This window comes from Leucopleurus acutus, assembly GCF_964270905.1.
Source record: "Leucopleurus acutus genome assembly, chromosome: 11".
NCBI lineage: Eukaryota > Metazoa > Chordata > Mammalia > Artiodactyla > Delphinidae > Leucopleurus > Leucopleurus acutus.
This window is the reverse complement of record NC_139152.1, coordinates 37,240,886-37,267,344: the sequence shown is the minus strand read 5'-3', so window position 1 is coordinate 37,267,344 and position 26,459 is coordinate 37,240,886. Positions and strand designations below refer to the sequence as shown.

The 26,459-nt window shown below is 40.4% G+C and overlaps 1 protein-coding gene across 3 annotated transcripts in view; it reads right to left on the bottom strand.

Annotated features, from left to right (window-relative positions):
• The window catches only part of ANO6 (anoctamin 6), a 204,375-nt gene that overhangs the window by 120,806 nt on the left and 57,110 nt on the right, over nucleotides 1–26,459 (bottom strand). For all 3 annotated transcript variants that reach the window (XM_082850797.1, XM_082850798.1, XM_082850799.1), the window contains one exon: nucleotides 2,531–2,610. In XM_082850797.1, coding sequence (XP_082706923.1) covers nucleotides 2,531–2,610 — 80 coding nt within the window. The remainder of the gene's footprint in view (nucleotides 1–2,530; nucleotides 2,611–26,459) is intronic.

Genomic DNA, 26,459 nt, shown 5'->3' with positions numbered 1-26,459 from the left:
ATATAACTATATAAATACTATATAAATACAAAACTATATAAATACATTCTGTACAAAAACACTGGGCTCTTCATCCTTGTAAAATCTGAACTATTTGAGGATAAGGCCTGAGTAAACACGGTCTATGCCTTGTTTTATTTCCGTTCAACTCAGCAAACTGCGGCTGGACCTTCCGAAATGCCACCCGGAGAAGAACAGAAGGCTGATTATCCAGTTCCTTTTATTCTTCTCTCTCTTTTCTGTTTCCAATTTTGCTCTGCCTTTGGGCTCTTTTTTTTTTTTTTTTTTTTGGCATATACATAGTTTATTTTTTATTTTGGGGGGCTCTTTTTGCTCCCAGTTTTGTACTGGTGTCCCTGTTTCTAATTCAAGATTTTGGTTTGGATCAACTTAGCTGACTCTGTCCTGGCATGTGCCCAATCCGCCACCTCCCCAACTGCAGCCACCCATTCTGACCGATGCTGTAACTTTCTGCCTACAAAAGAGGCTTCCCTTAAATATCGGGCCTGAGTCCCCTGAGTCCCCTATTCTCAAGGCAGCTTCTATACATCCCGTTTGTTTACCATGGAGACAGCTCGGGAAATACATGTTTACTATGGAACTGGGAGTACATGGGCTACTGTGATGCTGACGAGAAAACACAAGCAGCTATGTACGTGCTACACAAAGATGTGGCAGGCAATGATCATCAGATGTGTGAAAATTTATAAAGCACAAGAAAATCACAGATTCCTCCCTGAATATGATATGAACACACAGAGAAAGATAATAGCCAGGATATAGAGATCTGATATCAACCACACAAATAAGGAAACTGTGATTAACAATTTCAGCATCAGGGCTTCCCTGGTGGCACAGTGGTTAAGAATCCACCTGCGAGTGCAAGGGACACGGGTTTGAGCCCTGGTCCGGGAAGATCCCACAGGCCTCAGAGCAACTAAGCCCGTGTACCACAACTACTGAGCCTGCGCTCTAGAGCCCGCGTGCCACAACTACTGAGCCCATGTGCCACAACTACTGAAGCCCATGCAGCTAGAGGCCCCGCTCCGCAACAAGAGAAGCCACCACAGTGAGAAGCCTGCGCACCACAACAAAGAGCAGCCCTCACACAGCAACAAAGACCCAACGCAGCCAAAATAAATAAAGCTATTAAAAAAAAAAAAAAGCAGTTAGAAAATAACAAAACAGAAAAAGGTCAGCTCCATGAGTCTGTACCAATATCATACTCAAACGTGAAATATCTGTGTCAATTCTACTTTGGGGCTGTAACGGCAGAAGTCAGAAAAAAACACAAAACTGCTCTGTTACTTTAAGATGCAGGAATACTGGTGAGCATTCACAATTCTGCTTCACTGAAAATCTCACTGAATATAATAGAGAAGTCATTGAATACTATGTCTTTCCATTATACCCAAGTGATTTTCACAGTAGGCAATCTGCTAGTACACCACAGGAGTCCCACACTTTGAAATAAAATGGCATTGTGGATAGAGTCTCATGTGCCATCCCTTTTCAGTCCAGAGACCTGCCTAGTTTCCTTACTCTTGGCTGAATTGAGGGGACAATCCATAAAGAGTGTGTGGGAAGAGGGAAAGCACATAATGAGGTGGTTTTTTGTTGTTTTTTTTTTCCGCTATCAATAATATAATTGTGCTCTGCTGATTACTGGAGTGGCGACTATACATCATACTTTGAAAATTAAAAAAAGATTTTTCCATTGCTAAGTTGGTAGACAAGCCATTTGCAGCAGGGGGCAAAAATCAGTAAATCTAGGTGGATCCTGGCATGCTTTCCTTACACATCTGGTGCAATAACATGGTATAGGAGTTAGAGACATACTTCTTCCCATCACCCTCTTCAAATAAGCCTAATATAAAATCTATTTAGTAAGGACATTCTCCACCAGGCATCCTATGTGCTTAATTTTCTTTAAACAAGGCATTAATAAAATCACAGTAGCATCTAATAAGATTTTTAATTCCTTGAGGGTAGGAACCATGGCTAATCTTTAATGAGTCTAATTTAGTGAGAGCACTTAGTTCCCTTCTTAGCAGAAACAACCAATAGAATATCCCTAGCCCTACAAGATGTATCCAAATAGGTTGTGTTACTGAGGCTCCAGAATGAAAAAGGAATTGGACTGGTCAGTGGACCTGGATGTGCTCAGTAGAGACTGGTTTCCAGAGTTTTTGACAGCAGAAACTGGTAGCAAGGGTATCAATGAATAAAGGGGGAGTTTCAGACACACAGTGCTATTTTACTGCAGAACAAGTTCCCATTTGCTATTACAAGCAGCGTGAAGAGCGAGCTTACAGTGCATGATGCCAAGACGCTGTAGTTCAGGAACGTGCTCCCCAGAGGACGAGAGCTTTGCACACAGAGTCCTAACAGCGAGGCCTGTGCCAGATCTGGAGCCACTGAAGGCAAGAACTCATTTAAAAACAAAACAAAACAAAAAACCCTCTTTCTCCACTTTGTGAGAAACCTCTAGCTAACTGATACAAATTTAAGATAGAGTGGTAGTACTCACAAACTCCGGGGTTCGGAAATCCTGCTGACTTTCCAGTGATCCAAAACCGGAGACAATTGTCTGTTCAAGGTTTTCCAAGGCTGAAAAGAAACAAAAAAACGAATAAATAAATGAGCATGATCTTCCGTTGGCTCACATACTTTTTTTTGCTTTTAAGTCAGCAGCATTGGCTTAACTATTTTTAGCGTCTGTGGCACACTTACAGGTTGACATTATTTAAGGCTTTTGGAAATCAGGACACTCAAAATCTTCAGTAGCTATTTCATCTACTACTCAATGCCACACTTGTAGGATATTAGGTCCTAAAATGCTCTAAGGCTAGATCTACCATGGAAAATCACTTAGCTTCTACATGGAAGGACATGGCAACTAAATGTTATAAAATTCCAGCTCAGGAACACTTTAGCCTATTGATGTTCTTTTTTCTTCCACATGTCAGGGAACTGATGTGGAGTCATTTTAGGGTAGTAACTTTCTGTTTTAAAATCTGTTGACTAGCACTATCTAACAGAAATATACTGGGAGCCAAACAAAATATTCTAGTAGCTACATTAAGAAAGAGAAATAGGTAAAATTATTTTTAGTAGTAAGATTTATTTAACCTGATATACCCAGATTATCATTTCAACATGTGTGTATTCAGTATAAAAAATTATTAGTGAACTATTTTACATTTGGGGGGTATTCTTATACTCACAACACATCTCAGTTTGCACTAGCCACATTTCAAAAGCTCAATAACATCATGGGACCAGTGGTTACTACACTGGACAGCACAGTGTTAAGAGGGATAAAGGAACCAAATCCAGAAGGTGGGTTGTTCTGCAAGACACTAGTCTCCTCTTGTAAACACGTTCCTGATGTGAATAAAAGGGACTGTTCCAGATTAAAAGACACCAAGAGAACAAAACAACCATTTGCAGTGTGTGGTTCTGGGTTGGATCCTGGTTTAAACAATCCAGATATAAAAGACTTAAAAACAAACTGCGAAAATTTGAATACTGATTAAGTGTTGGGTTATATTAATATTGATAAGTATAACCACGTAATGGCCATGTAGAAAAATGTTCTTAGTTAAATAAACTTACATAAATAGTCAAATATTATTAAGCATTTAAATAAATATTCTCATTTATCAACAGGTCCAGCCTCTTCAACAAATCAATGACATGAAAAAGGTAGACTGTTAGAGATTTAAAGAGCCCTACGGAACAGAACTCCAACGTGTGTTTTTTCCCACACCACTGAACAATTAATTCAATTCTGACACGAGCTACCTGAAGGTAGCATCAGATTCCACAGTTTATGGGCTCAAGACTGCCCCCATTTCAGATGCCAATCGGAAGTCCATGTTGTCACCTGTGCTTCTGACTAACTGGCTATAAATTGGAGGTTCCCACCACCCTCTCCTCAGGCTCAATTAATTTGTTAGAGTGGCTCACAGAACTCAGAGAAACATTTATTACATTTACCAGTTTAGTATAAAAGATGTTATAAAGCAGGGGTCCTCAACCCCCGGACCACAGACTGGTACCGGTGCCTGGCCTGTTAGGAACCGGGCTGCACAGGAGGTGAGTGGCGGGCAGGTGAGCGAGCGAAGCTTCATCTGTATTTACAGCCGCTCCCCATCGCTCACATTACTGCCTGAGCTCCGCCTCCTGTCAGATCAGCGGCGGCATTAGATTCTCATAGGAATGCAAACCCTACCGTGAACCGCACATGCGAGGGATCTAGTTTGCACTCTCCTTATGAGAATCTAATGCCTGATGATCTGAGGTGGAGCTGAGGCGGTGATGCTAGCGCTGGGGAGCGGCTACAAATACAGATTATCATTAGCAGAGAGGTTTGACTGCACAGAGACCATAATCAATTGCTTGCAGACTCATATCAAAATTCTATCAGTGAGTGGCAAGTGACGATTAAGCTGCATCTTACGGACTAGACTGGATATAAGCAACACACTTTGGGTGTCACTGTCTCCCATCACCCCCAGATGGGACCATCTAGTTGCAGGAAAACAAGCTCAGGGCTCCCACTGATTCTGTATTATGGCGAGTTGTATAATTATTTCATTATATATTGCAATGTAATAATAGAAATAAAGCGCACAATAAATGTAATGCCCTTGAATCATCCCAAAACCATCCCCCGCCCCTCCCCCATCTGTGGAAAAACTGTCTTCCACGAAACCAGTCCCCGGTGTCAAAAAGGTTGGGGTCCGCTGTTATAAAGGATACAGATGCACAGCCAGATGAGGAGGTACAGGGGCAAGGTGTGTGGGGAGAGGTGCAGAGCTTCCATGCCCTCTCCAGGCGCCCTGCTCTCCCCACAGTTCCACCTGTTCACCAACCTGAAGCTCTCCAAACCCTGTCCTTTTGGGGTTTTATGGAGGCTTCATTACAGAGGCATGAGTGATTGACGATCAGTGGCCATCGGTAATTGATTCAATTTGCCCCTCTCCCCTACCCCGGGGGTCAGGGGGGTGGGACTGAAAATTTCTACCCTCTAATCACTTGGTGGGTTCCCTGGGCAGCCAGCCCCCCTCCTTTGGTTACCTAGGGGCTGTCCAAGCACCTCATTATCATAACAAAGGGCATCTTTATCCCTCTCATCACGCTGGAAATTCCAAGAGTTTTAAAAAAGGAGCTCTGTGGGAATTCCCTGGCGGTCCAGTGGTTAAGGCTCTACACTCTCACTGCTCCAATCCCTGTCTGGAGAACTAAAACCCCACAAGCTGCGAGGTGCGGCCAAAAAAAAATAATAATAATAAATAAATAAATAAATAAAAAAGGAGCTCTGTGACATGAACCAAGGAAGAACAAATATATATTTCTTATTACAAATCACAATATCACAACAACCATTAGCTATATGTGGTACTCAGCTGGATCTTAACTTGAACAAACCAGCTATAAAGGTTTGCTTTTATCAAAACTAGGGGTGGAAGGTTTGTTTGTATTTATCAAAACTAGGAAGATTGAGTATGGGATAAGCATTAAGTTACGGTAATTTACTTTTAATTTTATGAAGTGTGATGTTAGCTTTGTAGTGACTTTTTAATTGCATATTAATTTTTTTTTAATCCATTAGAGGCTTTCGTGAAAGAAGAGACTGGGTTCCTATCAACCCAGAAAAATTCCCTTCAGTGGCCCCAAAGAAAGCTGGGTATGTATAGGTGAGAGTTATGAGATCTCTAAGTGATTGTTTAACAAAACCAAACTATTGGCCAACCACTCAGCTATTTGGCACATCACTAAGAAACATCCCAATATCTGGACTAGACTTTAGGTTCACTCAGAATCTTGCCCACTAAACTCATATCACTGTAAGCCTATGAACTGCAAGAAAGTGCCAGTAGTAAAGAACACAGACAAGTGATTCTAATGCTTCTGAAAAACTGAGTTCATCACAGGACCCCTAAATGTGAACCAGAGCAGAAACAGGAAAGAGATGAGGTGAGCCATGGCTTGCAGAGCTGTGACCAGAGCCGAAATTAAGGTGCTTGCCCCTGAGAACTCCAGGGGCCAGGGGGCGACAGCAAGTACTACACAGTCTGTTACATTCAGCAAGTACTGCATAGTCTGTTACACTCAGGGAATTGTAATAAACTGGTTATTCCAACATCAGAACAAGTTGTCCAAGATAATTACATTCCTGCAGGCCACCTTTAAAACTTGCTAAATTGTGTTTATACTAGTGGCTGTGAGGGTGGGTTTTCAATTGGTGTTTTGCAGCTTGGTTTACAAGTAAGAAGAAAAGACCTTTTTATAGCAGTAAGATAGACACTGATGAAATTGTATCTGTGGTGCTTATGATTCACTTTTTTTTCCTGGCAGAACTAGCAAGTCAGAGAAACATCATACTGCAGGTATTTTTTTAAACAAGTACTGTAAACCTGATGGAGTGACTTGACTTTTGCATCTTATCTGGATTCCTTTAGAAAGAGATGCCCAATTTACCTATTATGTATCTGGGGTCAACAGATGGGACAGAGCTGCTGTTGTTGACATTTTTTTTTTTTCAATGAAAGGATAAGCTTAAGAAAGTACAGGGCTTCCCTGGTGGCGCAGTGGTTGAGAGTCCGCCTGCCGATGCAGGGGACATGGGTTCGTGCCCCGGTCCGAGAAGATCCCATGTTCCGCGGAGCGGCTGGGCCCGTGAGCCATGGCCGCTGAGCCTGCATGTCCGGAGCCTGTGCTCCACAACGGGAGAGGCCACAACAGTGAGAGGCCCGCGTACCGCAAAAAAAAAAAAAGAAAAAAAAGAAAAAAAAAAAAGAAAGTACAAATTTTGCCTAAACACAGAGGAGAAAGAAGATGTATTGCCCAGATGTTCTATCAAATTAAAGGCATCTATGCAGCTTGACAGGATTTGTGAGAGAAAATATAGAACTATTTATAATTTCAGTTATTCTGTTGGTAATGGAAACTAATAGATTCACTGGTTAATGTCAACACAAAGTAGAACCTGTAAATTTGAGTGAATAAAACAGAAATGGCTTAATTGAAACATCATCCAGGTAGAACAAAGCTGCAGCTGTTGCTCTCATTACCTAATACAGTACTGAGAAGCAAATGGTTTATGATGCTAATATGATAATTATACTTCCCTACTGAGGGGCTCCAGTTACTGTTTGATATTCTCATTTCTGGTAATCTAACACAGTTGAAAAAGTTCATTTCTCAGCAAAAATAAAATAGTCAAAATCTAGGTGACACTTTGAGGGCTTTTTATTAAAATAGCTGCAGAATCAGGAAAAAGATTCTAAAAAGGCAAAAATGTTCATTTAATTTTCTTCTTTATATAAGTCATTTTAAAATGTAATATTTTGAAATGCATTTTTCATATTGCCGTAATACCTCACTTTATACTACAGAAGTACCACCTTGAATGACACCATGATTAGCTCATTTAATTTTGGCACTTGGAATATAAAAAGCATGTGGTACCTCTATGTTATCTGTTCATCACAAAGCTGCTGAGAGAACTGAAAACTGTTTATTCAATGAAAAATCTTTGGTCCTGACATGTTGATATAATTTTGTATGGATGCAATGTGAAAGTTCAACTGGAAGTCAGGTTCAACAAACATTCATTGTCTGGTTTATACATATTTTGCACAGTCATTGTGTTCTTAGGCCCTGGGAATACCAAGAAGAACCAGACAAAGTTCCCTCTTCTTGAGGAAAGGAATTTGAGACATGATAAATCCTATTTTGAGGATAATTAGTAAGTGCTAGGCAAGACAGACTAATGGAGTATTATAGGAATACCAAAGAAAACACTGTATACACATATATCAACTGGTTTACTATAGGCAAAACTCAAATAATTGAGGCTTTGGTCAAAAGAAACTCACTATTTACTTTTCCTAAATTTAATAGTAATTAATCACATAACAATTAGTTTAAAATGAAAGAAATAGAAACAATATTTTTAAAACTTTATCAATGCAGTTACTATAGTAAGATTAAAGGAATAAAGTCATTGATGGTACTAGCTGACATACATGAAGGCCCCAATAGAAATGTCTAGAAGTCCAGTCACATTAATGAGTTAATAAGAGAACAGTAGAAACCTCACCAGAAAGTTGCAGTTCACATGATTACTTGTCTATCAATTAGAAATGGAAATCATCCCAACTGCAAAATGGAGAGGTAACTTCTACAGCAAAGATGATTGAGATTTACCTAAAATGGGCAATAAAACGAGCCATCATCTACATTTTATAACTTGGATAACCTATTATCCATTAGAAAACACAAAATGACCTCTCGGGAACGTCATGCGTAAGGCCCAAAGACTGCCTGATAAGCAGTGCCCAGCAATAAAAGTAATCAGAATTAGGCATCCACACTATATCTAACTTACAGCATCAGTATGGCAGGTCATTGGGTCCAAATGACATCTTCTTTATGGTGACTGGTTGTGAATGAAATGGTCAGAGGCATAGCAAGTATATGAGAGATAGCAGGTGAAAACAGACCGTGGCCTGGTGCAAAGGGCACTGTGCATGGATTAAGGGGATTGATTGGGTTGATCTGCAACTTAGTTGCATGATCCTGAGCAATGACCTATTCTCAATTTATCTGAAACTAGTTAAAAAATTACTTTCCCTGGTTATCTTACAGGTTGTGCAAAGAATACAAATGACAATTCAAAATCATGTTAAAAAAATAAAACACTATCTAAATATAAATTAAGTTCACGTACATAGAACATAATCATATCATATCGTGACATGAAGAAATGTAAACAGAAATTTCCTGAGGGTGTTATAACATGCCTGGCACTTCTAAAGGTCTGATCTTACTTAATCTTCTTTGTATCCTCGTTTTCACAGATGATGAAAATTTAGATATCATTAGTTGCCTGAAGTCAACGACTAGAAGTGATACAATGGCAGTCTGAATCTGACTCCAAAACTGGACATCTTTTTGAATTCACTAATGTCTCCTAAGCTGCTCTAAATAATTCCAAGGGGTCCCCTGATGCTAAATGTAACTTGGTAATGAATTAAAATAGCACGGTAAGTCAGAAAAGTATTAACTTGACTAACACATCTTGAAAAACAAATAATGAAAAAAAAATGCAGTGAAATTTATTGGTATAGTACTCACAATTAGAAGAATTAATGGAAAAGCTCCACAAAATAAACAAACAAATACAATATTCTGACAAGTGGCTAAAGATATTCACATGCCAAGGATGGAGCTAGGTGATGAAGAGGGTATAGAAACTGTCCTCAGGAATCCCATGATCTAGTGAATGTACAATTAAAGAAGTGTTAAAAGAATGGGCCATATTGCCTTAGGAATGAAGATATGGTCACATATCCAGATTGGGCAGGACGTCTAGTGATCTGCCAAGCATCCTATACCTATACCTATACCTCTCTTCTCCCACTGGACTAGAAGTCTCTGAAAACTGGATCTCAGCATATATCTAATGTTTAACCTGAATAACCTGGCACTCACCAGCCACTATTTTTAAAGCAACCACACACTGGGACCACCATTTCCTGTCACTCCGTAATTTCCAGATATCATGTGGGCCTGCCCAGTCTCACTCCCCACACCACCTAAGGCTAAGCCTATACCCCACATGTCGCATCATCCTATGATATCGTATTTGGTCTCCAGGTTCCAGTGTCTCTTTCTCTGGCTTCAGTTTTACAGGATCCACTGCAGTTTGGTGATGGGAAGAGGAAAATCGATTTTCCCTATTATCCAAAGGCTGTAAACTTAAAGATTATAGGCCCTGTAATATTAAATGCTATTCTAAAATGGGTCCAAAGAGTCATTATTAATGAAAATAAAGTTAATAATGAAATATAAAACACAAAGACAGGAGAGTTCCTTTCAAGGTTAAGACGGCTGCGTTTTACCACCCAGGGCAGTGGACTTGATTCACAAGACCTCTATGCAGTATGACCCTGTGGCTTCAGGCACATCACTCAACCCTAAGTCTCAGTTTCCTCATCATTAAAATGTGGATTATAATGCCTACATCAGAAAGTGGAGAATAAATTAACTGACACATATATAAAAGTGACTCGAAGACTGTTAAGTACTGTATAACTATTGGGTACTTTTTTAAAAAACTTCATTCTTTAATAAATTTTGGCATCCTTTACCTTGTTAGGCACCCATTTTTCCCTCTGACTTTTTACCTTGACTATCCCTACCATTCATTCCTTTTATAAGAAAATGAATTTAAACATAGAAAAAGATAACATTAATTCAGCAAATATTTCTGAATGACCTCAGTGGCCTAAGCACTGCTGGCTACTAACTTTCAATGAAAAGAAATGTGAATCAGGAAATGTTTCTTCACTTTTCTGAATTTGGATGGATCAGTCCCTTACCACAGCTTGCTACTGACATATAAACTAAACTGTGGCATTCTCCTCTAATCATTCCGGGAATGCAAATTCCAAATTGAATTTGATGGTTTCTTTTAGAGTTCTGTTTTTCCCATCTTCAGAAACACAAAAGTGTGCTCTCTCTCTCATATTTCTGGAAGTGAAAAAAACAGCTAAAGTGGGAAGAAGGAAAAAAGCACTTATGAATATGTCAAATTTGTTAGGGTAAGAACATTTTCTTCCCTTTTTTTTTGGACTCATGACTAGGACCCAGTACTACCCTTCAAGTAATTTAGAATATAAATATTTTCCCTACATTATGGTAAAAACTGCCTTGTTTCAAAGGTGCCCCCTGTTGTATCTCCCTTCTTGATTAATGTATTAGCATTGATTCAACTACCTAAACTACAGCTGGGGCCATTTTTGACTTTTCTCTTTCCCCCACTCTTGATATTTAGTCAGTCACCAAGTTTTATCCTTTTTATATTCAATCTTATCCTTAGTACATTCTACCTGGAATGCACCTCCCCTCACCACCATTTTACCCTTTCTTTAAATTTTTTTTTCAATGTCACCATTTACGTACCAGGTTAAGTTAGCTGCCTCAACCTCACATTCTTATAGCACTTTGCAGGTCTAGTAAAACCTATCATATCACTATGAAAGGTGTCCAAACACTGAACTGTTGCATTATTAGTTATTAAAATATAGTATTTTCAGTTGGTCTTCTGGTTAGAGTGTGGAAAAGAAATAAAAATTAGTGATTATTATAAATAAATTTGCAGCTTATATGGAACAGAGTCCCAAATAATCACATAGTAGTTACTCTCTCACAAACTGGTCACCTCCAAGAAGATAAAATCTGGAAAAAACATACATGTCCATCCCCTTTATCACACTGTATGGTCATGACTTGCTTTTCTTCTCCACTTGGTCCCGGAGCTCCTAGAGGGCAAGTCACTGTCTTAATTTATTCTGTTTCCTCAGAACCTGAAGTAATACCTAGCATATCATGGATCTTCGTACATGAGCGAATAAATGATGGAATGAATTATAAATGCTTTGTCACTCTAGAAAAGTTACTAGTGCTCAATTCCTCAGAGTGAATTTAATTACCTATGTAATAATAAGAGAGTTTTTATATTTCCAGAAATATATTGCATTGGGCCACACTGGGATATGTCCACATACAAAACAGGCCAATAGTAAAGTGTCCTTTCAAGATAATAGTCTTCAAATGCTTGGACAATATTTACAAAAAGGAGAGGCTCTGCTTCCCCTCCACCCTGCCCACTGCTCCAGCAACGCATCAGGCAGGAACATTTCCTACCTGCAGCACCGAAGACTTCACAGCAGAAGGAAAGGCAGACAGTTTGGTGAGTCCCTTGGGCATCTCACCCTCCCAGCCCTACCCCAAGTGGCAACTCTAAGGATTTCTACCATCCACAAATAACAATACTAGCCCCGAGAAGAGCTTCAGTAAACACAATTTTCTCCATCTTGTTACATTCCCAGTGACGTTTAGTGCTGTTTTCCTCTTATTAGCCTTTCCCTATTCCCACAAACTTCCCTCAATAATTCAGCTCCAAAAATATCCCTGGAAGTTAAACATGTCTCTTTCTGAACTCACATTATTCACTCTCATATACCAACCACATTAGCTAATACTTTTTTTGGGGGGGTGGGGGGCGGGGTACGCGGGCCTCTCTCATTGTTGTGGCCTCTCCCGTTGCAGAGCACAGGCTCCGGACGCGCAGGCTCAGCGGCCATGGCTCACGGGCCCAGTCGCTCCGCGGCACGGGGGATCTTCCCGGACCGGGGCACGAACCCGTGTCCCCTGCAGTGGCAGGCGGACTCTCAACCACTGCAGCACCAGGGAAGCCCAGCTAATACTTTTATAGAAAAGCACAATATATATCACAAACCTACCAGATTCTAACTGAATTCATTAGTTCCTTTTCATCTAAAAGAGTTATTATAGTAACATATATAAATCATAAAAGTTGCCATTTAAATCATTCTTAAGTGTACAATTTGGTGGCATTAATTCTGTTCACAATGTTGTACAACCGTAACCACTGTTTCCAAAAAAATTTTTTTTTAAATCACCCCAGAGACTCTGTAACCATTAAGCAATAACTCCTCATTTCCTCCTCCTGCTAATTCATAGTAACCTCTAATCTACTTCCGGTCTCTATGAAGTTGCCTATTCTAGATATTTCCTATAAATGGAGTCACATACCATTTGTCCTTTTGCCTCACTTGGCATAATGATGTCAAGGTTCATCCATGTTGTATTGTGTATCAGAACTTCATTCCTTTTTCTGGCTGAATAACACTCCATTGTATGCATATACCACATATTGTTTATCCACTCCTCTGTTGATGAACACTTGGATTGTTTCTACCTTTCGGCTATTGTGAATAATACTACAGTGAACAACGGTGTATACGTAACTGTTTTAGAGCCTCTGTTTTCAGTGCTTCTGTGTATATACCTAGTAGTGGAATTGCTGAGTCATGCAGGATTTTGACGTTTAGCCTTTTGAGGAACCACCAAATTGTTTTCCGCAGTGGCTGCACCATTTTACGTTCCCATCGGCAATGTATGAGTGTGTCAATTTCTCCATATCTTTGCCAATGCTTGTAATTTTCTGTTTTTTAAAAACTTCTAGCCATCCTGGTAGGTGTGAAATGATGTTGTGGTTTTGATTTGCATCTCCCTAATGACAAATGATGCTGAGCATATGCTACTGACCATTTGCAGATCTTTGGAGAAAGGTCTACTCAAGTCCTTTGCTCATTTTTTACCTGGATCGTTTGTCTTTTTGTTGAGTTGTAGGAGTTCTTTATTATTCTGGATATTAAAGCCGTATCAGATATATTATTTCCTAATGTTTCTCCCACTGTTCTTCTTTTCACTTTCTTGATAATATCCTTTGTTGCACTAAAGTTTTTATTTTGATAAAGTCCAATTTATCTATTTTGTTTTTGTTGTCCATACTTTTGGTGTTATATCTAAAAATCCACTGCCAAATCCAAGGTCATAAAGGTTTACCTCTATGTTCTCCTAACAGTTTTATGGTTTTGGCTCTCGTATCTAGGTTTTTGACCCATTTTTAGTTAACTTTTTTTTTTTTTTTTTGCGGTACACGGGCCTCCCACTGCCGCGGCCTCTCCCGCTGCAGAGCACAGGCTCCGGACGCGCAGGCTCAGCGGCCATGGCTCACGGGCCCAGCCGCTCCGCGGCACGTGGGATCCTCCCGGACCGGGGCACGAACCCGTGTTCCCTGCATCAGCAGGCGGACTCCCAACCACTGCGCCACCAGGGAAGCCCTTAGTTAACTTTTATATGTGATGTGAGCTTGGGGTCCAACTGCATTCCTTTGGCATATGGAAATCTAGCCGTCAAAACAACATTTGTTAAAAAAAAAAGCCTCTTCTTTCCACATTGAGTGTACTTGGCACCTTTTTCAAAAATCAATTGGCCATTTCTGGCCAGTTTCTGAACTCTCAGTTCTATTCTGTTGGTCTATATGTTTATCCATGTGCTAGTATCACACACTTTTGATTACTGTAGCAGCTCTCTGGTAAGTTTTGAAATCAGTAAATGTAAATCCTCCAATTTTGTTCTTTTTCAAAATTGTTTTGGCTATTCAGGGCCCCCTGCAATTCCACATGAATTTGAGTCAGCTTTTTCAATTCTGCAACCTTTACCATTTTAACAAACATATTTTGAAAATTTTAGATTTAATAACATGAACAATAATCAATCTTAAAACTGAAGACTAATTTTTATTTAATTTTACCAATTTGGTATTGTTTTTTAAAAACTTGGCTAAGAGAGTTGATGTTCTATAAAGGACAAATAGTATTAATTATAGAAGTATGTTCCAACAACATCTTGCAACGCTATCACTATCACTCAGTAGTCCAATTGGTTCAAGTCTCTTAAGACCCCCAGAGTTCCCAGTGGAACACCACCCTGAGTTTGAAGTTGGCTATGGCTCAGCTGAAACTTGGTCCTAGTCACTGATCTGTCAGTTTCCAGATTATAGTGATTATACATGTCCTGGGGATGAAAGAAGATACCACACTTAAATTTCTACTGTCTTTAAACTCAAGGCCAGCGTAGGCCTGATTTCACAATCAGTTTTTAAAGCCTAGGAGGGACGGGAACATAGAAATACAAGGAAAAAAACACTATAGGTCCACATTCCCTTATCCAAAACCTTTGATGCCAAAATGTTTGTGTTTCAGAATTCAGAACTTTTCAGGATTCAAAAAGAAAATAATTCTTATCTGCATATATTGTATATTACTATGCACCCTCAGTGGGGTCTGGGACAGTACCTCTTACTCAACCATGGTCATGTTTTGCAGCCAAAAATGTGAACACTCTAAGTGGGATGAATAAAAAATATAAGTAGTCTCATGTGGGTTGAGGTCATGTTTTTTTCAACAGATCTGTCCCGTTTTGTAACATGAATTACCAAAAACATTTTTTTCTAGCACTTTTTGGATTTTTGAGTTGTGAGTAAGGGTTTGTGAAAGTTTAACTACTAAGAATGTATTTAGCACACAATAACAGGAAAACTCTATTACAGCAGCTTGTCATATATACACAGAGCAAAAAGCCTGAGATTGCCTTAGAATGCAAGACTAAGAAGGAGGGACCCCTAGACTTCTATCTCTTCTCAACATCTCACAAGCTGAGTGTTTAGCAAACCAGTAATCAACTACAAATAAACTCTAACCTAGAAAGTGAACCCTAAATTTGCATAAAAGGAAAACCAGAATTGATATATCATTTTTAATTATCAAATTGACAGAAGGTAGTTATTAATACCTAATATTAGCAAAGATGCAGAGAACACGTACAGATATTGCCAGTGTCAGGTTGTATAAGTTTCTGGGTAGCAATTTGACAAATGTAGCAAAAGTTTTAATATTAGTCATACCCTTTGAATTTATAATTCTATTTCTAGGAAACAATACTTGCTTTCTTAAATCAACTAGGATACAGCTATATGATAGTACATAATGCAATTATTTAAATTAATTTTGTAGGGAATATTCATGACAAGGAAAATTTTAACAATGTGTTTTAATGTGAAAAGTAGATTATAAAACTAGATTATAGTATATACCCCAAATAATTGAAAACAGGAACTCAAATATTTGTCCACCTATGTTCATAGCAGCATTATTCACAATAGCCAAGAGGTAGGAGCCATACAAGTGTTCATCTACGGATGAATGGATAAACAAAACATACAATGGAATATTATTTAGCCTTAGAAAGCAAATTCTGACACCTGACAACATGGGTGAATCCTAAGGACATTAGGCTAAGTGAAATCAGCCAGTCATAAAAGGCCAAATACTATATGAGTCCACTTACATGAGGTCCCTGCGTGGTCAGATTCAGAGAGACAGAAAGCAGAATGGTGGCTGCTGGAGGCTGGGGAAGGGAGGAATGGGGAGTCATTATTTAATGGGTGCAGTTTCAGTTGTGCAAGATGAACAAGTTCTAGAGATGGATGGAGATGATGGTTGCACAACAATGTGAGTGTATTTTATGCCACTGAACTATACACTTAAAAATGGTTACAAAATGGTAAACTTTAGGCTATGTGTCTTTTACCACAATGAGAAAAAAAGGGTCGTTTAAAAATGTCTGCTAACAATTGTGCATAAGGCAGTACCAGGCAGCAGGGGCTGGGGGTTCTTAGAAGAGCAGAAACAAGGTCTGTGTCATGCTCTACGCTCCTTAGTAGAAACCTCTCTAAAGTCCATAACCCCGGCTGGTGCTGGTGAGTGTGGAGGGCTCTTGTGGTGCTCGGGCTTTTATCACCTTGCCTGTATTTTAACTCTCCTCTTTGCCATGAGCCATTTTCCAATAAACGGAAGAGGATATAAAACAAACCAAAAAACCCTACATATACTGCATGATTTAAAATTTGTGTGGAGGTAAAAATAAACTTAAGCAAAAGATAATGGGTGGCAGAATATCAAGTGTTTTTATTTTAATGCTTGTCTATGTTTTTCAAATTTTCTACAGTGAACATATACAAAACATGAACATGTCAAGAAACATCTCGGTCTTAACATGCTCAAGCCAAAGTTCTTGACTTCTTCCCTGCACTCTGCCTTCTCCCCCTCCAAAAAGACTTGCTATGCCCCAGGTCTTCCCCATCTGGGTAAGTGGCCCCCAAATCCACCAAATAAATGAGACCAAAATTGTTGGGATTGTCCCTGCCCCCTTTCCCTCATACCTTCACATTCAGTTCCTCAATAAATCCCATCAGTTGAATTTTCAAAATCTACCCAGAAACCAGCTACTTCTCACCATTCCCATAGGGCCTAGATAATAACAGATAATACTTAGAGTGCTTAATATGCTCCAGTTCCTGTTTCATAGCTAAATTCTTTTTATATATGAACCCATCTCATCCTCACAACTGCCCTATAAGGTAAAGATAAGTATTGTAGTTTCCTTTATATCACTGGTGAAGAGGCACAGAGAAGCCAAGTATTTTGCCCAAGATCACACAGCTCATGAGCAGGAGAATCCTTATTTGAACCCAGGAGCCCATAGGCTATGCTTGTACCTACTATATTACACTGGCCTTGGGTAGCTTGCTCTGCTGCAATATTCAAGTCTCTGTTCAATATCCCAGCCTCGGAGATGCTGCCCCTCAAATCCTAACTTACACAGTCCCAGAGCAGAGCCCCTGTTCTCCGTCACCTTGCCCTGCTGTACTTTCCTTTAGCATTTAACTAATAATTACTTACTCATATATTATGTGAGTTCTATGTGGGCAGAGATTTTGCCTTGTTTGTAGCTGAATCCCAAACACCTAGGATAGTTCCTGGGCCAAGGCAGGCACTCTGCAATTCTCTGCTGAATGGCCAAACGGATGCCTGACTTCTCGAAGGCTGGCTGCTAGAGTTGGACAGACCTGAATTCAGAGCCCAGACCCATCACTTTCTAACTGCGACCTTAGGCAGCTTATTCAACCTTTCTCTGCCTCAGAGTCTACACTGAAAAATGGGGCTGATTGTACTTCCTCTCAGGGTTGTTTGCAAGAAGAGATGGTCTGTGGCATGTAAAGTGTTCAGCATGGTACCTGAACACAGTAGACACAAGATAAGTATTAGCCATAAGCATTACAGAGTGAGAGGGAAAACAATGTTATTTTTGAACCATCCTGAAGCTCTTTTCAATTTCTAAAAAGGAGTATAGCCTTTGGAGTATGTCAAGAAATAAAAATGCTGACAGCAGTCTATTAAATGTTCTGTTGTATCAAAAATTAGGAAAGTGTATGTAAATTCAGTCTAATACTGAAAATGAAGAAAACTCAAGAAATGTAAATCCCATTTTTATGCATCCTCTACTGTATTAATATTTAAATATTTCTAACTCATGCCCATTACTTAAATTTTGAATGTGCGGATGCATTTTTCAAGCCATCAGTTAAATAACGGACTGAGAGTACAAAAATTCCTTCCAAATGAATCAGTTTTAAATGGTTCAGGATATTATCTTAGGCTACAGAGAACTGAATGCCTACACCGTGAAAGCGATTTAAATTCCCATTCGAACAGCCCATAGTGCTGCCACTGTGGAATGAGAAAACGGGAAAACGGGATGAGAAAATAAAGGGCAAAATCCCAGCAACACAAGCCTCATCCACCTCCTCCTTCACCATTCAATAGCCCAGTAGCCTCGGGGGACTGCTCAGAAGTGGGGCACCCAGACCGTGTCCCCAGTCCCAGTCATTCCCTTCTGCTAAAAGAGTGGCAAGGGTCATGTGGTACTAATACGTGGCTGTTTGAGGGAAGCTCTGGTTTGGGATGTGAAGCGGGGAATCACAGCATGAAGCATCTGGCCCTGTGCCCCAGGGTGCTGATCTCTTTCTACAGGACCGCAGCCCTCGTGACAAGTGTCCCTCTAAGATGGTCCCAGGGATGCGGACAACTCCAAACCATTATTCTTAGTCTTCTGAGCACAGAGTTTCTTAGCTGTGAATATAATGCTTTAGAAGGTTTGAACCCATGCTATTCGCTCCACAGAAAAATAACCATCTCTTCATGTCTCATCTCTCATTACGCTCTGATTGTGTAACTTGAAATACTAGTTCAGTTGCCAGCTAGTAAGGACCTCCTACTACTCTCCCCAGCAGATCGGTGTCGGGGGGGGGGGGGCACGGTGACAGAGGAGGCAGGCAGATCCAGACAGGAACATCCCATCCCAATTTGGGAGCTCTTTCAATGGGTTAGAAAGCCATGTCTTTTGGAATTCCATCAGGGACTTCAGTCATGGGATTATCCTCCAGCTGGCCAGAGCAGTTAAGGCAGTCCAGGCATTTCTACTCCAGAAAATACCACAAAGTAGTTCTTAAATTGAGATTTCCAAAATAAATAGACCTCTGAACCTAGCGAAATCACGTTAGAGATACAAAGTATTTAAATTTTCTCAAAATATAAAAAAAATTTAACGTGCTAATTGCAGAAATCATAGTACAAATGACTGCCTTTCCCTAGGCAGTGAATAATAATCCTGAGACTTGTTCCAGGATCAGATGTCTTAAGTTACTGGTCCTCTGTGAGTTTATCTCATGCCTGCTTTTGTCCTGGTCCTTCCTGTCCCTGTACCAAGTTTATGCAAATATAAGTTTATTATTTCACACAAAATAACACCTATCATTGGGACTTCCCTGGTAGCGCAGTGGTTAAGAATCCTCCTGCCAATGCAGGGGACACAGGTCCCTGGTCCGGGAAGATCCCACATGCCATGGAGCAACTAAGCACGTGCGCCACAACTACTGAGCCTGTACTCTAGAGCCCACGAGCCACAACTACTAAGCCCGCGTGCCGCAGCTACTGAAGCCCGCAGGCCTAGAGCCCATGCTCCGCAACAAAAGAAACCACTGCAAAGAGAATCCCGTGCACCGCAATGAAGAGTAGCCCCCGCTCGCCGCAACTAGAGAAAGCCCGCGCGCAGCAACAAAGACCCAGCGCAGCCAAAAATTAATTAATTAATTTAATTAAAAATAATAATAATACCTATCATTTATTTAGCATGCAACGTGAGCTAAGCACTACAGCTGGTCTTGGAGATGTAAAAATAGCCAGGAAGGCACTGGCATGTAAAGGCTTTACGTAAACAAACATACACGTGACGTCCAGTGAAAACAGATGCCTGCACAGTGCTGGGGAGCAGAAGAAGAGATTCCCGAGCCAGCCTGGCTGGGTTTGGAGGAGGCTGCCTCTGATACGAGCCCTGAAGAAACAGGAGACCATCTAAGAGGCGGCTCTGACAGGAGAATCCAGACTGGAACTAACATAATGATGGTAGTAGTGGGGATGAACAGAATTAGATTAAGTCCAGTGATATTAAGGCCTTAGACTCAACAGCCTGATTGGAGAGGAAGGTAAGAGATGCCTAGATCAGGAGTCCTGTCTGACCTGGGCATCTGGGGTCACTAAGCTAGAAGGGGCTTTCAAATCTCCAACTCCTCCTTCACCAATTTCAGTAGGAAATCTTAACCCTCTATTTTGTAGAGAAAGTGGAAAACTAGATGCTTTCAGATGGAAAAATCACTAAGTTCCATTGCCAAATCAACCAAACTACATTCATTTATTCATTCAACCAACAAGTATTTTTGAGTACCTGCCATGTGCCGGCACAGGGCAAGGCTCTGGGGGATGCAGAGTAGCTGGAGACCTTGCCCTCCCCAGAACCCTTCACCCTGTCCACCCTGCTTAGACTAGAGCCCCCTCCCATGCCTTGGTTTCCATTCTCAGTGGCCTTCTCATGATTGAACATTCAGCATTTTTCCCAACAACTTCAATCGACTCTTTATTTGCCCCTTATTGACATTTTTCATGCTCAAAATTCTTCCATCTTAAAAAAAAAAAAGCCCCTCTCCTTGGGCAATGTAAGCAGGATCAAAATGTCAAATGTGCACACCCTTTGTCCCCACAATTCCACTTTAGGAACTTATTCCACAGAAATTCCTGTACACATATGAAAGAAATACGCAAGTAATATGAAAGTAATATGAACAAGTATGTTCAGAGTAGCATTATGGGAGAGAGCAAAAATGTCTAAATAAAACTCAAATATCCAGAGAATACTGCAGCATAATAGAATACTGGACATCTGCTGTATATAGCCAGATGTCTAAACTATACAGATAAGAATACAAGCTTTAGCAGACTGTGGAGCGATAAGCCCAGTTTTTTTTAAAGTAAATGTGTAAAAGTGTGTGTATGTGGTAGCACATGCACAGAAAAATCTTGAAGGATGTGCCTCAACTTATTAACAGTGGTGATAAATGAGGGAATGTGATTACGGAGGTTATTCTCAGTCATATTTTTTAATGCTTAAAATTTGTATAGGTTATTCTCAGTCACATTTTTTAATGCTTAAAATTTGTATAGTGTATATGTATATTCATACATACTGCTTTGGTAATCAGAATAAAACAATAAAGACAAGAAGCTTTCATAAAAGGAAACACAACAAGTTTACCAGCCTTTTCCACTGCATCTATTGCATTATAACATAGTCCAAAATCCTTGCTACTACTGCCAGGGCTGTAGGTGAGCTGGCACCCCTCTGACAGGGATTCAGCCTCTATTACCTAGCACCCGGCTCCAGCTAAGGTCATGCATGAGTTACACACAGATAAATCTAATGTCTGTTTCGTTTTGTTTTGTTGCCTTATTTGACATCTCAACAATTATAGACACATGTGACCATGACTTCTTGTGAAGACTCTCTTCCCTTGCTTTCCTTTCTTGGAGGTTCTTCCATCTTGCTGGTCGCCTCTGTTGGCACCTCCTTCCTAACTGAACCTTTACTTCTAAAACTATTCAGGGCTCTACCCGAGGCCCACCCCTCTGTAATCTACCCCATGGCATCTGTTAACACCTTTAGGCTAAAGCTTCCAAGTGCAGCGTTCTATTTCGGATGTCTTTTTTGAACACCAGATTTATACATCCAACTGCCTATGTGACACTTCCACTTGGAAACCTCCCAGGCATCTCAAATGCAGTGTTCATACAGGACTTATGTTTACACATGCACATGTACACACACACACACCTCTATTCTTTCTCCATTATTTCCTATTTCAGTAAATGGCACCACTGTCTATGCAGCTCATCAAGCCAGAAACCTGGGTGTTCTCCTAGACTCCCATCTCCCCCTCATCCCCACAGCCAACATTCACCATCCTACAGTGCTCTATATTTCTTGATTCTGTCCTCCTCTCTCACCTTACACTGCCAAGCCCCCAGCAGCCCTTATCTGGACCATAGCACTAATCTCCTGACCTGCCAGCAACTTTCACCCCTCCCCCCCAATCCTTTCTCCCTTCAGCAGCCAAAGTGACCTCTGAAAATGCAATTCTGACCCAGTACTTTTCTGATTTAAACCCTTTAGTGGCTTTCTATTAAGAATCAACTTTCAAATTTATGACAAGCATGTGTTGTTTCTGTAGTGGGGCAAAATAAGAACAATAATTTTTAAAGAAGTCCAGTTAAAAAGAGACTGAAGCATGATGAGAGCAGGGGTTATATCTATTTAGTCTGATATAGACCCTCAGTGCCCAGCCAAGGTCTCTGCACACAGTTGACCCTAATAAATATTGACCGACTGAATAATGAGTGAATGAACTAGATACAGCAGAACCTAGGATGGCCATAGAGTTGAGGAAGGTATACTTTTGTTTGTTGTGCTTTGTTTTGTAAGATTAAATGTGTATTCACATGATGTATATTACATATTCATACACACATGCGCATATTGATGGGCAAGGGTGAAAGAAAGGGAAAAAAAGAAGTTGAGGCAGTATCCCCTGAAGGCTTCCATTTCCTCTCTGGTTTAAGAAGATGACCTACTAAGAATGAGGGAAAAGGGTGTGAAATAAGAACATGAGGAAAGCAGTGAGAGTTGGAAATCATTTCTGTGATTGATAAGAGCTGGCTAGCTGTGTGGGGTTCAGTTTCTGTTATGATTTTTTCCTGAGCTCTGCAAATGCTCGAGACTCTGCTTTTCTTTCTGGCCTCCTGCTCCTGAGACAATAGTTCCCCAGAGTCAGTAGTAGAATCAAGTGTTTCACAATAACCTAGAGAACTTTCACAAAATGCCTCCTACGCCCCACCCCAGGGACATTCTGTCCTAGTAACTGGGGGAGGGGTGGCTCTCATTGCTCTAAGAAACCTCACCTTTGTCTCTGAGCCACAAGTCACTGGCCTCACAGATCACATTTTCTCCTTAGTCACTGTACTGACCACTGCTGAGCACACTGGGTGAGTGATCACACCCGCCAGTCAAAACCACAGTGGCATGCGACGTCTACTCCATCTATCCATCTAACTGAGGAACAGCAACATGGAGGAGAGAGGAAACATAGATGGGCTATTATCTACTCACACATGGCTTGGATGGGAAGGACACATTTCCCGGTGGGGTACAACCTAGATAGCCATCCCTGCCAGAGGGTAGAAGGGAAAAAATAGACCTCTTTCTATAATATCTTCCCTGCCTTTCTGGCTCAAAATGAACACTTTGTGTAGTTATGAGAACATGAATCCAAGCATGCTTTGGAGCTGAGCTGCTAACAGCTGAAAATAGCCCAGAGGGGGGGAAAAAATCAGAATGTTTAACAGTTTCTTGTTCATGGAATATGGGTTGCAATTTTACTTGAGACTTTAAAGGTGTCAGTTACAGAGACTGACTGACAAATACAAGATGACACATTTCGCTTTTCTTCAGATGGCTGCTGCAATTTTGTTTCCAAATTTGGTGTTCAGTTACACATGATTATTTATTTAGAAATAAAACCAACCTATGGATACAAAGAGACCTTAAAATTATCTATTTCACTTCCCTGGCCCTCTAGATGAGGAAATCATGATGAGAATACTCGGGATTAAGTGGTTTGCAGCAAATATGGGAATAGACCCCAAGTCTCCTAACTCCTGGTCCAGAGAACTTTCTACCACACTCCACCCCACCCTGACTGTAGATAAGTAAAGAATTGAATTTGGTGAAAATGGAGACTCAGAGCTTATGTAGAAATCTGTTTCATAAGTGTGATCAAATGCATCATAAACAACAATTATTTAAAGAAGTACTAAACACATGCATTTAGCTCTGTTCCCTCCTCAAATCCAAGAACATAAAGAGATAAAGACAAAGAGAATAGAATTAGAGACAGTAACACAATTTTGGAAGATGGAGAGCAAACAGACCAATGGCAAATGGCTGAACAGACTGGAGAAAGCTCAATCCCAAACTACCTAGGGGGTAGTAAACTATCTAGGACCACCTAGAAGCAACTCCATTTAAATTACAAACCCCCAAGAGGCTGAGGGTGGTGGCAACAGGTTCCTCTGGAAATGGTGGGGAAGGTGGGGCGGACAAATGGCTGAAAGTCTGTTTAAGAAGTTTATGACCCCCCATGGGACTTCCCTGGCAGTCCAGTGGTTAAGACTTCACCTTCCAATGCAGGGGGTGCACGCTGAATCCCTGGTCGGGGAGCTAAGATGCCACATGCCTCGCAGCCAAAAAGCCAAAACATAAAGCAGAAGCAATATTGTAACAAATTCCATAAAGACTTTAAAAATGGTCCACATTAAAAAAACAACTTAAAAAAAAAAAAAAAGTTTAAGAACCCGCAGTACTCTCCCTCATTCCTTGAAGACAAGTGATTGCCTCCAAACCCCCAGGCCCCACCTAGGAGAAGACTGGAAATGTATTCCCTGAAAAGAGCCAATAAAGGATCTTTGGACTGAAGGAGTCTAGGCATAGTTGGGGAAGGGGATTCCATACTGAAGAGATTACACAAAAAATTACCGCTGAATGGAGAGGCCCCCAGTCTTCTACTTAGCTTTCAGACTAGTCGTATTTTCTCTGCGGAATCAGAGAGGAAAAAAAAAAAAAAAGGACCTAAAGATACTAACAACAGGATTTCCTAAACAAAACAAAAACAGCCCAGCCAGGTCCCCCTAGAGTGAAGCCCAGAATTGCCAAACCCCATCCACTATCAAAGCTAATCTAAAACAGGAGGGAACAGCAAGACTTTCCAGATACTAAGGTAAGCACCTAACAGAGAAACAGCAAAGCAACTTAGAGAAGAGAAAAATATCACAGGAAGAAATTTTAAAAAACAAAAATAAAAAAATCTAGCATCTTCAGAGATCCGAGAAAAGCACATCCATGAAATAAGGACAAGACGTTATTAGAGAGAGAGAGAAATAGAGAATAAAAGAGCTCATAGAAATTAAAATGAAGGCAGATTAAAAATCAATAGGTGGCTTGAAAGATACAATTCAGGAATGTCCAAGAAAGTTGAATAGGATGACAGAGATGGAAAACAGGAAAGACCCAGAGATTGAGGGCCAATTCAGGACAGCAAATATCAAATAACAGAGTGTTCATGGTCAAAGAAAATGGAGGGGAAGACGTAATTTCCAGAATCAAAGGACATCTTTCCCCCAGAACTAAAGGACATTGTTTTCCCTTTAAAGAAAGGACAGGAGTGGGGATGTGGGAGAATGGGGTTTCCATAGTAAAAAGGCCAACTGAGTTTCCAGCATATAAAATGTAGATAGACCTACACAAAGGTACATCAATGTGAAACTTCAAGAGAAAGGTTTCTCACATGAAGGATTTTAAGTCAGAATGACAGGAACTTCTCAAGAGCAACTATGGATGGCAGAAGCTTCAAAATTCTGAGAACAGGTGATTTCTACCTTGGAATTATAAACTTAGTTAAGCCATCAATTAAAAGCCAGTGGAGAACAAAGGCAATGTCAGACCTGCAAGTCTCAAAAAATTACCTCTCACACCCATTTTTCATAAGAAGCTGGAGAATGTGCTCCACCAAAATGAAGAGGTAAACCAACAAAGAATAAGTCATAGTTCCAGAGACTGATGACTCCAAAACAGGGTAGGCAAAAGGAGACCTCAGAAGGGCAGCAAAGGGGAAGCCCTAGCTGTTTGGGAGCTGAGAAAGCAACCGAGACAAAGAGATCAGAAGGCTCTGGAGAAATTTCCCCCAAAATATGAATCTGGTAGATTCTCTATGTGGTTGAGTAATTTAGAGAGAAGATTTACAGCTGGGGTACAGTCTGAGGTTGACTACTCATAAGTACATCAAAAATTAAGAGATTAAAAAAAAATCAATATCTGCTGGGTAGTCGAGAGGAAAAGCAATCAAACGATATTACAGGGCTCTTCTGTAGATAATATTACACAGTTATAATAAAGTAAACACTGCGTATTGATCTCACCAAAATTACAATACAATTACAGTTGAGAGCGGAGGGGGTGGAAGAGTTTGTGTGAGGAGGGGAGAGGGGCAGGGGTAGATGAAAGGGAGCTAAATACTCACTTTTTCAGCAATAGATTAACTCCTCAAACTAAAAAAAAAAATAGATAAGTAACAACACAGTATCTTAATTAAAGATATAGAAGTGGGCTTCCCTGGTGGCACAGTGGTTGAGAATCTGCCTGCCGATGCAGGGGACACGGGTTCGAGCCCTGGTCTGGGAAGATTCCACATGCCGCGGAGCAACTAGCCTCGTGAGCCACAACTACTGAGCCTGCGCTCCACAACAAGAGAGGCCGCTATAGTGAGAGGCCCGCACACCACGATGAGGAGTGGCCCCTGCTTGCCGCAACTAGAGAAAGCCCTCGCACAGAAACGAAGACCCAACAACAGCCATAAATAAATAAATAGATAAATAAAAATTTTTTTAAAGGCAAAATTCCTTTAAAAAAAAAAAGATATAGAAGTAATTACTAAAATAACCAGCTAAAGTTGAAAACACATGCCTCTGGAGAACAGAAAATGAAAGGGGAGATGCTGCTGTTTTTCATAACAAATCTCGAAGTAATAATTTTCTAATTAGATAAAATGTTATAATTATACACAACTTTGACAAAAATAAAAGCTTAATTTTTTCCCTTTTTAAAAAAAAATGGGGGCGGGAACTCATGTTAAACATCTCATGATATGACATGACATGTATCAACATTAA